The sequence below is a fragment of the Pyrus communis genome, chromosome 6 (genome assembly GCF_963583255.1).
Source record: "Pyrus communis chromosome 6, drPyrComm1.1, whole genome shotgun sequence".
Taxonomy (NCBI): Eukaryota; Viridiplantae; Streptophyta; class Magnoliopsida; order Rosales; family Rosaceae; genus Pyrus; species Pyrus communis.
In genome coordinates, this window is record NC_084808.1 from 18,184,725 (window position 1) to 18,197,646 (window position 12,922).

At 37.3% G+C, this 12,922-nt stretch overlaps 3 protein-coding genes across 3 annotated transcripts; 1 reads left to right on the forward strand and 2 right to left on the reverse strand.

The window, feature by feature from the left end:
• The first annotated feature begins 840 nt into the window (after window positions 1–840).
• LOC137737287 (E3 ubiquitin-protein ligase RHF1A-like) lies at window positions 841–4,024 on the forward strand. Its single transcript, XM_068476729.1, has 8 exons — window positions 841–1,116; window positions 1,738–1,784; window positions 1,921–1,983; window positions 2,069–2,177; window positions 2,263–2,549; window positions 2,859–2,966; window positions 3,046–3,403; window positions 3,623–4,024. Exons 1-8 carry the CDS (start codon window positions 973–975, stop codon window positions 3,632–3,634), a joined length of 1,128 nt encoding a protein of 375 aa, XP_068332830.1. The 5' UTR covers window positions 841–972; the 3' UTR covers window positions 3,635–4,024.
• Window positions 4,025–4,447: 423 nt separating this feature from the next.
• On the reverse strand, window positions 4,448–5,990 carry LOC137737288 (peroxiredoxin-2F, mitochondrial-like). Its single transcript, XM_068476730.1, has 5 exons — window positions 5,685–5,990; window positions 5,550–5,579; window positions 5,202–5,360; window positions 4,717–4,811; window positions 4,448–4,650 (listed from the first exon to the last, which is right to left on the reverse strand). Exons 1-5 carry the CDS (start codon window positions 5,898–5,900, stop codon window positions 4,545–4,547), a joined length of 606 nt encoding a protein of 201 aa, XP_068332831.1. The 5' UTR covers window positions 5,901–5,990; the 3' UTR covers window positions 4,448–4,544.
• A 2,154-nt stretch (window positions 5,991–8,144) lies between these two features.
• On the reverse strand, window positions 8,145–10,307 carry LOC137738384 (3-dehydrosphinganine reductase TSC10A-like). The gene is made up of 3 exons (XM_068478019.1): window positions 9,591–10,307; window positions 9,048–9,338; window positions 8,145–8,377 (listed from the first exon to the last, which is right to left on the reverse strand). The coding sequence occupies exons 1-3, from the start codon at window positions 10,273–10,275 to the stop codon at window positions 8,370–8,372; spliced, it is 984 nt and encodes a 327-aa protein (XP_068334120.1). The 5' UTR covers window positions 10,276–10,307; the 3' UTR covers window positions 8,145–8,369.
• Window positions 10,308–12,922: the final 2,615 nt, after the last annotated feature.

Sequence of the window (12,922 nt, forward strand, 5' to 3'; positions counted from 1 at the left end):
CACTTAAAACTACTATGTCGTTGAAGAATCAAGATCAATACTACACTAATTAATGGATCATCTTAAAAAGAAAAACCAAAGTTAGGATAGTGGAGGGGTTTTTTTCCCCCATCAAATGTTAGTTTTTTCTTCTCATTTTCACTAGTAATTACCTATATAAGAAAGTTGAAGTGTGAAATTGTCATTTCCTCCCCCACACTACTTTTGGTCAAGTTAATTTTACTTATAAACACTTATTAGAAATATGAGCTGTAAACACTTTCAAATTATTATGCCGAACATCACTTTGTTGTAAGAACCGACTTTTTAAGCACTTTTAAATAATTTTGCTGAATATCACTTTTAATTGTAAGAACGCGTTTTTAGCTATTTTCACTAGACAATGAGACTTGCTTAGTTTTTTGGTAAGAAAATTGCGAAGGTAGTGGGTTGCTAGAAAACTTGACTTGACTTTGCCATTGCCAACAATAAACCAAAACCAAATGACCAAATGAAAAAGAAAAAAAATGTAAAAACTAGACAATATTGAGACTGGTTATATTTTTAGGAAAACTAATGAAAATAACTTGAAAACGTTGAGTTTAACGATAATGATAAAATAAAGGATAAAATAAATAATACTAAAATTAACTTTTTAATGTAAAAATATAATTTTTTGTTAAAATAAACAATACCGAAAGTTTTTTTTAAATTTCCTTATATTTTTCTCATCAATCAAGCATTTGATTCCATCAAACCAAAGCGTGTGAATCGGTGTTTAGCTTTGCTGCTGCGTTTCATGATCCTCTTTATCTCTCTCTCCTCCCTAAAATTCCTTACTTTGACCCTTTACTCTTTCATTCCCCCCCTCCCCACCCAAAAAAACTTTTCTAGGGTTCCCTCTCTTCTTCCTCCCACACAATTCACCCCCACTTCCTCCATAAACCTCTCTCTCCCTCTGCACCTCTCTCTCCCCCTCCGCATTGCTCAAAAATGGCGTCTTTCGCTCCCTCTTCTTCTCTTAACCCAAAACCAGTCTCAGCTCCGCCTTCGTCCTCCCCGGATCTTCTCGACGACTCCAACGAAGACTCCTGCAGCATCTGCCTCGAGCCTTTCAACTGCGACGACCCAGCAACTGTATGATCCTTGAAAACCTGAAAAGCCTGTGTATTGTATTTTTGTAGAACTCAGTGTTTTTTGCTTACCCAACTGACAGTCTTTACTGGGTCAGTCTTGTAATGCTGATTGGGATTTTGAATTTAAGATCGCTTTCGGTAGTCTGATTATAGTGCTTGCTTTTGCGATTTCTGATTGTGTGATTCTTTTTAGTAGCTGAAATAAACTGTGATCTGTTAGTCAATTAGGATAATTTGTTTTATTTTATCTGAATTTTTGGGGTTCTTTCGGTTGCTGAGAAACATGGTTGATGGAAAAACAATCTGTAATCTTGTGTTTGATTTGATGTATATTGTTATCATAAAGCATGATGATTCAGTGAAGTATATTCTTTATTAACACAATCTTTCGGATTGTTTGGGATTTGATAGAGATGAACGAGCGAGAATGCACAGTGATGATTGTGATCATGCTAAAGTTATTTCGCGAAAACTAGTTATCTTGTATTTGTTGTCGTACCAAATAACTGTAGCACAGAATGGATGCTAGATATCTTGTATATGTTCTTTGTCTGCGAGTATTGCACTCGTAGATTTAGACGTTTATCTGAGTGTTTAACCCTAGAATTTCTTCTTGCTTCAGATAACCAGCTGCAAACATGAATATCATCTTCACTGTATATTAGAATGGTAACCCCACTTTATGTTATATATAGGTTAATGTCTTAATTATTATCCATCCTCCTTGGTCTACCCATGAAAATTTGTAATTTGCTGTTTCTTAATTGAGACTGGTTTTTTCTTATTGATCTTGCCATTCTTTTAGGTCACAAAGAAGTAAAGAATGCCCAATTTGTTGGCAGTTATTTTCCCTGAAGGATCCTGCTTGGTATGTAACTTTCTCTAACTCATGCATGTGATACTTCTTGGTTTCTTTCTGTTATGTTTCAATGAAATTTTTATTTTTTGCATAGCCAAGGGCTTCTAGCTGCTATACAAAATGAGAGGAACTCAAGGTCAAGAAAAACATCTTCCATGGCACCCCAAACTTGTGATTCATCTGAGGACTTTGATGTTGAGCACGTGAGTTTTTATAAAAAATTTGGTAATACTTAATTTTTCTTGCTGAGAACAGGTCTTTCATTGACAGCCAACTTGAACTTTTCAGGAATCTTTCTCAGATGACTCCGATTTGGATGAGCGCATCATGCAGCATCTTGCTGCTGCTTCTAGCAGAGCTCGTTATGCTCGCAGAAGGGAAAGACAGAGATCATCTGGGCTAGGTCCTTCCCATGTTTTTGTTTTTTCCAATCATGAAAATGTGCCTGGTTTCCAGCAAACATACCCAATTTCTCCAGAAGATTCGCCAACTTCTCAAGGGCCATCGGTTATTCAATCTCCACCGTCTTTTATCTGCAGCACTGCTGCCAATAGTGATATCCCGTACAAACCAAGGTATGCAACTAAGGCCAAAAGTTATTCCCTAATGTGGATGCACTTTAAATTTTATTTTATTCTAGTACATACACAAGAAATGGATATATGTTCCAACTCATGGATGCAAAATGAATATTTTGCAAAAAGTTACTGCCTTGTGCTGGTCACCTGGAATGTAGTTTGCAATATAATATGAAGCGGATGGATAGAAGGTGTTATCTCGTGGCACATGAATATGATTTAAGCTTGTTTTGTCATCTTTGTTGTCTATAGTATTCATCTCTTCTTTTTATCTTCCGGTGGCTTACCATTTCTTGGTCATTCCAGAGTGCTTTATGGCCGGCCATCACCTGATGGTCCACACAGACCAAGCCCGTCCGAGACTGTCAATTTGCCTGATTCTATCAAATCCACGTTGTCTGCTGCCTCAGCCAGGTAGAAATTCTACTGCTGTACATCACTTTGAAGTTGATGTTGACTCCTTTCTTATACTCATATTTGAAAATTGTGAAAGATACAAAGAGTCAATCTCAAGAAGCACTCGGGGCTTTAAGGAAAAGCTACTTGCTCGTAACAACTCAGTCAAGGAGCTGAGCAAAGGAGTTCAACGTGAGATGAATGCAGGAATTGCTGGTGTTGCAAGAATGTTTGAGCGCTTCAACCTTACTCCAAAGAAAGCTGCAGCCCCTACTCCTGTTTCTTGCCCTAGCGGAGGAGGGACTTCAAACTTATCCTTCAAGGGAAAAGGTGTGCTAGAGACTGTTATTGTTCATTCTTGTAATAATAATGGGAGAGTTGGTGATGAAAGTTCAGATGCACCCTCTCGTGTCAAAGCTGCTACAGCAGACCGAGTTGAAGTTTCTTCTGCACAGGTTCTATAAATTTACATTTTGGACCATTTTTTTTTATTGATTGATTGTTGCTAGATAATATTGAAATCTGAAACCATTTTTTCAAAATATAGAACCAAGAACAACATTTTGATACACAGAAGCCTTCTCAAATGTGCATTATCATTTCATTTGCCCAACTTTATTTCCGTTTGTATTACATGCGAAGCAACACCTAACGTACACCTGCTTTTCTTGCAGAGCGGACACTGATGCCATACGGAGTTTGGATTTGGCTCAACTCCTAATAGGTTGTGTTTAACCTCTAGAGTGCACGGCATGTGTTTTACCTGTCAAGCATTAGACACCCCAGCAAGTGACGTTATGCAAAGAGCCAAACCGCTGGTTGGTTTTGCGTCCTGCTCGTTGCCTATTTATGCAACATAGAAACCGCAGTTGATGAGTTATTTCTCCTGCCCTGCACATTTTCCTTTCCTTTGCTTAGTATTAAGTGGATTCTGGTGGGAATTCCTAATATATAGCAGTCGTCGCAACTGCTTGAACTTATTTTATAACATACATGTCCTGCGTCTTTTGTTTTCATTAGTCCTGGAAGCTACCAATAAAATTACTTAATCAAAAACTAATGATTTCAAACCAAAAGTGATTACTGGTGTGACCTTGAATAAGTTTCTTCCGCTTGAGTTCGGTTAAGCAGGCATCTGCACCCCAACCATCTTTGTATAAAGTATTTTCTACGGTAGCACCATGAATGTCGCATAACAGAGCAGCGCCCAAAATCGTGGCAATTCCCACCATACAAAATGAGTTCAATGATCGATTATGAAACCCTTTGAAGCTACACACCAACCAAACTAAACCTGACAGATAAATTAGGAATGCATAAACAAAAACAGGGGAATGTGATTGCAAAATATGGTCGGATTCTTGGGTAAAATATGAACTGGGAAACAAAGCCAATGGCGGGACATGCCCCAGTCGTAAAACCATAACGTGCGAAAACTTCAAACTAGCTGAGATATCTCATGCCGAAACTCAGGCTTCTTCATAACTTTATTCACAAACTAAACTCAACAGAGCTCGATTATTAAGGATGCAGATGGATGGCATGTCTCATCATATAGATCAAGCAGTGTGTAAATTGTCATAAAAACTAAGAGCTCTAGATCTGTCCCAAAATTACATCCCCGCCAGAAACCTTGAAGTCTGATGGGACTTCCTCCACATTTAGAGTTTTCACCTTCCCGTCAACCACATAAGCTGACCATCTGCATCAAGAGACCAAAAACACTCAATTTCAAAACACAAAAACAAATACAACTGATGGTTATTACCTTTGAGAGCGGTGTCCAAGCAAAGCACCACTGAGATCTTTATCCAATTCCAAGCTTTTGTGGAAGCTCCCATCGAAGTCCCCATAGAACTCAATCTATTTAGCCAAATTTCAAATAAGTAAACTGATGGTGCGATAGTTTACATTGAATCAATAAAGCACTGTTGCTAAACTTTGAAGGAATTGCCAAATGAGGTTTGTACTATGTACAAGCGAAAACAAAGAAATTAAAAATTCACAACTATAAAAACCTCGATCGTTCTCCAAGTAAGTTAGCCTCGAGACTGACTCATGAACTATTATAAGCTAGCCGCTTAGACAAGGAATGCAACTAGCTACAATTTGGAATTTCATTTTAGGATTGATGATTCAGACATCCATCTATCTACTTTTGATTCAATTCAAGTCACTAAGAGCAGCGCAACCTGAAAACCTACTTATTTCGAGATACAAGAAGGCAGTACTCAATATAAAGAGAAAACTTACAGCTTCTTTGGCTTCGAGGTTGTTTGCCCAGCCATTCATAACATATGGATCATTCACAGCTACACAAATCACAGAGTCAACCCCTTTGGCCTTAAACTTATCAATTTGGTTCTTGTAACTAGGCACGTGTTGCGCAGAACAAACACCGGTGAAGGCACCCTGACATATCGAAAACAAAATACCCACATAAATTCCTCTACTAGAAACTCACAAGATTCAAAAGTTCAGTGCTTTTGATTCATATTTTACTCAATTTTTCAGTGTTTTACTGACCCTAAATTTGGCATTTCTCACTAACATATATCTAATTACATCAAACGTATGATATAAACAGAGAGATTAACTTACAGGGAGCCCAAAGATGACGACTTTCTTGCCCTGAAACACAATTTTCACAAAATATTGAGCCTCCAAAATCTTGAAATTTTACTGAAACGAGAAAACTAACAGAATAATTAAATAAATAACTGAAAAAAATCAAACCTTGAAAATGTCTTTGAGAGGAGTGGCGGCGAAGTTGGAGGAGACACCATCGTCCCAGGTGCGAGCTTTCTGGAGGGAAACATTGGGTGCGGCTGAGACTAAGTCGGTCCCGACTGCAGCCGCCGCGTAGGCTCTTAATTGAGCTCCGATTTGGAAGCCTCCGACCACTGATTTCATTGCGGAGAAGCTCGTTCGCTTCAGAAGTGTGGACGCCATTGCTGAGTGCTGAGTGCTGAGCAGCAGAGTCGACAGCCTCGATTCGTTTCGCTTTGTTGGTAAGTTGCTCCCCAATTGGAGGAAGGCGGCGATTGTAACGACCTATCAGAGGAGAGGGCCCTAAGATAACGGTCTGAATGGTTCTACTCACTTGGGCTGGCAGTCACGTCTGGATCATTCATGGGCCGAAATGCGAAACAACGTCGTCTTGGAGTTTCCACAAAAAAAAAAAAAAAAAAAAAAAAAAAAAAAAAAAACACGTCGTTTTGGTCTTCGGAATGGGCATCTCATTTTCTCGTCTGCACGAATCGGTTTGTTTCTGTCCATCGATTTTGTTTTGATTTTTTTTTTTTTCTTAAGAGTATATCGATAATTTTATACTAAGAAAAAAAAGAGTTCGGTTAAGTCATACAATTGGTAGCCTAATTTGGTATTGAATTCGCCGTTCACAAGATTTGAACCTAAGACCTCTCACTTCCAAATAAGGAGGAATACCACCAAATAGTATTACTGAGTGGCTTGTTTTGATTTAATAAACTTAGAATTCGGACAAAAATTAGAATTTAAAATTCACATGCACCAGTTTTCTTATTTAGATTCATTAACGTAATAATTTAGAACTTTTGCATGAATTTTTTTTTTTTTGAAATTTGGGACCTCTAATTTCCAAGTCTAATTTTATATAAATCTGTGTCATTTTTCTAATTTATATGAGAGTTAGATTAAAATTAAAATATACAAAAAAAAACTTAATCATGAGTGACCACTACCACATACCACTGTGACCCAAGTCACCGCCACCACCATCACTATTAACACATTTTCTAACTACCATCTCTCATTTGCATATTAATGACTATGCACATTAAATTCCTCATTCAAAATTTCATTATTTTTTTAGGTTAATTAAACAAAAAAATTCACTAATTCTAGAAAAACAAATTCTGTCATTTCTATTTCCGTCATTTTGGAATTTTTTTAGTAATCTTAAATTTCCTCATCCAAACACAATGTAAAGTTTAAAAAATAAGAGGAAAAGTGCAGGAAAATAACTTTTCTTAGGTATTGGTTCAGTCGAAACGACTTTTTGATTAGAATAATTTATTTACAAGTTTGTATTTTAACACATCAGATATTTGGATTCTTACAGGTAAAAAGTCGTTCATTCTTGTAAACAAATGATAATTTGCTATGTGTGCATAAAGTTTTTTCTAGACTAATAATTTATTGTCGCATATGTTTCAAATTCATGAATTGCAAGTAAGGATGAATGATTTCTTACACTAAAACAATGTCCAAGCCTAAATTTCATATGCCACCTCATCTTTAGTATTTACGACAACAAAATTACGAGGCAAAAAAGGGAAGCGGATCCCCTCCAGACCCAAATATATTGAGCCTGCTGGGCAAGGGATTCGGGTCATTGAAATTTAATCCAACGGCTACAATTATTATAGCTTTTAGAATAGGGTTGTTTGTAGCTGTTGGATCAAATTTTAACGATCCAGATCCCTTACTCAGCAAGCTGAGTTTTATTGGGTCCGGAAGGGATCCATTTCCGCAAAAAACAATTTCATTTGAACATATTGAATTTTTGGCGGGGAATGAAATACAACGCATTTAAAAAAATAAAAAAAAACTCGTTGATCAACCGTCCTTATACCTGTCCTCAGGTAATCTATATAAACAACGAAATAAATCAACTAGAAACAAAATTCAAAGTGTATCAAAAGAAATCTCAAGAGTTGTCTCAATCTCCTGGTATCTATTGATGTGTCGATATTATGTTATATATTTTACCTTACTTTTAGTTACAATTTATTGGTTATTTTGGTGAAATTTTGATACCTTGATTGATATTCTCAATGTAGGATATTTGACTTCCTCTTGATAAAAAATTGATCAAATGGACGAGTTTTGAAGTAATTCTAATTGGAGGATGTTCGTGTCAAAATTTTACATTTTTCTACTTGTGGATAATTTATGATGATGAAATAATGAAAGCAACGCATAATGCTGTCAAAGTGACATTTTAGGCTTAATTGAGCTTTTTGGCATCTAAGAAGGTGTCTTGACAACGGTCTTATGTGTCCAGGACATCTCAAGCTTTGAAAAAAGTCATTTTGGGTTTTTTATTAAATTCGTTATTATTATTTTAAATTTCAAAATCAAACCCTTTCCAAACTTTGTTTTAAATAGTCAATTAAGAATTAGTTTAAATACAAATTATTTATTCAATCCTTATGAAAACACCTGGCATGACTATTCTTACTACAATTATCTTATTTCTTACTACAATTACCATATTCTCTTGCAAGTATTTAAAAATGTTTTTAGCCCTATTTTTGTAGTGATACTTCTTTTATTCTACAACTAGATTTGACCCTGGATGAGGTCAGAGACTCGACGGACCAAAGTAACCCACAACCGACAGCTGCAGTCTAAGTGCAATACAAAGCACCACGAATCTCAGGTCCCTGAAATTAAAAATCATAGGAAAAACAAGAATCGGTCAAGTTTCATTCATAACTAAACATGCAAGGAAATCATCACAGTAAAAAGAAGGGGTGTGATATCCACCCACTCCATTTTACTTCTCACACACTTTTTTAATTTTCAGTCGTCGGATCGGATGAATTGAAGAAGATCAACGGACAGAAATTATCAAGAGGTGTGTAAAAAGTAAAATGCGGTATGTGGATAGCACACTCCAAAAAGAAAAGAATCCGATTCCCAGACTGTTGCGTTAGATCGGAGGGAAAGTTGGTTCTTAAGAATCTAAGATGCTACTGTTGGGGCATATATTCTACGACGACAGATGAATAAGCAGGAGCAGCATTCACTTTCATGAGTTCATCTCCTACTAACTAGCAATGACAACCGTTCAAAGTCAGCTACAGCGGTGCTAGTCCTGCATTCCCTCCGATCATGGACCATATTGCAAAGTTGGATACGCAATACGAGCAATTCAAATGCATTAAATACCTAAGCCCGGCAGCATCATTCGTTAAACTAGGCAGTTTGGATAACAACAGGAAATGTACAAACAATTGGCAATGTGTCTGGGAAATACAATCTCTAATGCAGTAAGATCAAACCGAAAACTAAAACATAATCCGTTAAACCGCGATATGAAACAATACTTACTCTTGTTCTGTGCTTGCCACTTCTGTATGCTGGTATACCAACTCCACTGAAAACACAGAGCAACAAGACGAACCAAACCACCTGCAACCACCTCAAAAAATGCCATAACGAACGACCTCTGAGGAGACAACCCAGCAGTGGCAATGGACAACAATAACCCTTCAAAGTTGCAACGCACAATAAAAGAAGCGGACCTAATCCCATCCAAAGCCCTCTTCGCAACATCTTCGGCTTTCATCGCCCCAGACGACTCCGCTATAATGCCAGTCAGCGGCGGCCGCCTCTTGTTCTCTACAACAATTGAATATCAAAATTAGAGCGAAATCACGCGAAGCCACATTGTCTAGAGCGGATGTGCTCCCCAATGCACCAAAGTTTGAATCTCCCTACCTGCATTTAACAATCCAATGCATCCAAGTTCGAATCCCCCTCCCCATGTTTAGCAGTTTGTATTAGTTTAAAGTAGAATATCGCTCGTATGAAAACTCAAGGCGAAACAATCAAATTCCACGTCCAACATTTACAACTCTTTTACAGTTTTACCTTCAGCCAAACCAGGGGTGTCTGTATCTGGCGGGAATACAAGAGAAACGTGAATGTCGTGAGAAATCACCTCTTGCTGCAGAGCCTCGCCCAAGCCACGGAGCCCGAACTTGCTGGCGGGGTAGGCCGTGTAGCCGTAGATTCCGACCTGGCCGGCCTGGGATGACATCAGCGCGATCGAGCGGGGCCCACGGTCCTCTCCCTTCTTCATTTCGGGGAGAGCGGCTTTGATCATGTTGAAGCTCCCAATCAGATTCACCTCCACCATGAACTTCACCTCATCCAATCCCTGCTTCTCGAGCTCCTCGGCGACGAACACCCCCTGGTTCACGATCAACAAGTCGATGGGACCCGCCTCCTCCACTGCCTTCGATACGGCGTCGTAGTCGCGGACGTCGGCGGCGAAGATTGACACGTCGATGCCGGTGGAGAGCTGGATGTAGTTCTTTGCTTCCTCGAGCTTGTCGAGGGAGCGCGCGAGGATGGAGACTCTTGCGCCCTCCGTGGCGGCCTGGTGGGCCAAGGCGAGACCGATTCCGCTGGAGCCTCCGGTGATGAACACGTGGCGGTTCTTGATTGGGATGTTGACGGGGTGGGGCCGGACTATGACGTAGAGAATGAGGAAGAGGAGGGCGAGCGGGAGGAGGAGGAGGAGGAGGAGGGCGAGGAAGGAGAGGTCCGCCATTGACGGAGATTCGAAAGCGTTGATAGTGTGAGTGTTTGCGTTGTGTACTTCAGTTCAGCGACTACTTTGTGATCTGCGCCTAAAATATGGGCCGCACAGACCCGGATAGGAAATACATTTTCAGGCCTTGGCCCACCTGAACTGAAATATGGCAGAGTTTGGGTCTTAAGTTGTGCAACCAGGCCTAATAATATTAATAATTATATTGGAATAAATTTCATGATGGATTAGCCATAATAATTTTAATTCGATTTTGTCTTAGGGAGAATTGAATTCGAACCTAATACCTCTCATTTACAATTAAAAAATAATACGTAGTACAAAGTGGCGAATCATATGAGACCTTAATTACATACTTTCTACCCACCCTAAGTACTTTCCTAATTAAACTTAGGCTTACACCCCTGGAACTCGATTTCAATCCCACGTTATTCCCTAAAACTCATAGTTCGCTCCACTTTGCCCCTAGAACTCGATTTTGATCCCATTTTGCCCCCTTAAACTTGAAAGTCGTCTCTATAAAACTCAAAATTCGCTTCACATTACCTTAGATCTGTTCATTTCTTATGTGGGTTTAATTTGGGTGTGCCAGACTAATCAATTTATTTATTTATTTATTTTCATCTTTTCAATTTATTTTAAACTTAATATTCTCTTATTGTTGAATGTTAACGCATAATAGAGATTGATAATCAAGTTTATTACACATGTAGCATAGTCTTATTCGGTGTTGAGTTCCACATATGTTTCAGAAGGCAACCTATAAGTTTTAGGGAGAAGAGAGAATCCAAGAGTCAAAGCGGAACGAATCTTGAGTTTCAGAGAGTAAAGTGATGACTTTTTGAGTTCCATAAGCAAAGTGAGATCAAAATAGAATTACAAAGTGCATAGCTAAAATTAAGCTTTAAGTTTGTTATTAAATGACTATACCCCTAATATGAAATGGCTATTTAGGCCCCAAACTTACTTTTCTCAAGCTCTCAAAAGTCAAAATCATTCACTTGAACATAACTGTAACTCCCACCCTCCATTATCTGAGATCAAATTTTCTGCATTCAAAATGAGTGTGACTTCTTTATGACCCACTAACACTTAATTATTATATTAACATTTCTTAATTTTATTGTCTTAAATTTAATATTTGTCAAATATTTTATTAGAACCACAGAGAAATCACACCTATTTTGGGTGCAAAAAAATTATTATCCCATTATCTTCAATCTTTCTATATCGTAGAGAGATTGGTTTACAAATAAATAAACTAAATTTGGAGACAAAAGGAGGGAAGCATAAAATAAAATTATGAAGGAGACAATGATGGAGAAACAAAGTAGGCTATTTTGGCAGCCAATAGATCTTGTCACTTGTTTAAATGAAATTTCTTTGGCCGAAAAAAAGTGGAGAGTTCGCAGAAAGTATGGGGGTGTGTGTGAAATGTTTGGAGTGTAAGTAGCGTCGGGTATGCGGGCAATACGAGAATATAATTATTAAGATAAATTTTAATGGAGAAAACAGGTGTAGGCTGTATTCAATTATATGTAGAGTGTTAATATATATATATATATATTTTTTTTTTTTTCCATCTATCGATATTCTACTTTACCATATAAACTGTCACTTAGTACTATATTCATCTTTATATTTAAGTGAGAGGTCTTATGTTCGATTTTCGCCAAAGATGAATATGAACAGCATTATTATGATTAGTCTATTGTAGGATTTAGCCTACTCCCTCACCGTCCTAGTGTAGATATCATCATTTGTTCCAAAAAATAAAAATAAAAGACACTAACATAAGACTCATCACATATGAGTTGAAAATTGAATTATATAATTCATCAAATCTCAAGGTATGTTAAAGTAAAAAACTACCACGGACTTTTGCATGATTCTCCTTTTGTGATTACATAAAATGTAAATATATATATATATATATATATATATATATATATAACCGAAAATTTGCTAAGAATCTCCGTATTGTTATCTATCATGAGTTGTGAATCGTGACATTTTCTTGTGTTTTAAAAGCAAATGTTGAGCTTTCAATTCCATTCCAAGATATGGATGGACACAAACGTAAGTGCGGCACCACTGGATTCATTCTCGTTGAATAATTCACCGATTGTTTATTTTGAAATTTGGGAATTATAAATCCCTTATCTCAAATCTCAAATCTCAAATCTCATCCAAAAAAGAAGGAAAAATAAATAAAACTAATAGCTATCTAGATCTCAAAGCAAAATCAACGCAAATATTCCCTCACAAATATTCTTTTTTGTTTTCAATAATTTGTCAGTCTCACTCTTTTTATTGTTCCACTACCAGTTTGGAAACGTTACTACACAAAAAGATTTTTTTTTTTTTTTGTCAAACGATAGATTTTGTTAGATTAGCCAACGCCAAAGTTTGAACCCATGACGTCATACAAGGGCTCAACACCTTTCCACTACTATGATAAAGGGTCACTTGCACACAAAAGAATTATTTACTTACTGAAGTTTTTAAGGAAGTTAAAGTTTTATCGTAATATATTAATAATAAGGTGTTGATTCAACACGTTAGAAAAGTATTCTAATAACATAAAGGATTTTGATATTTTACCATAAAACGTGAAAGACTCAACTCAACTCCTAATAAACTCATA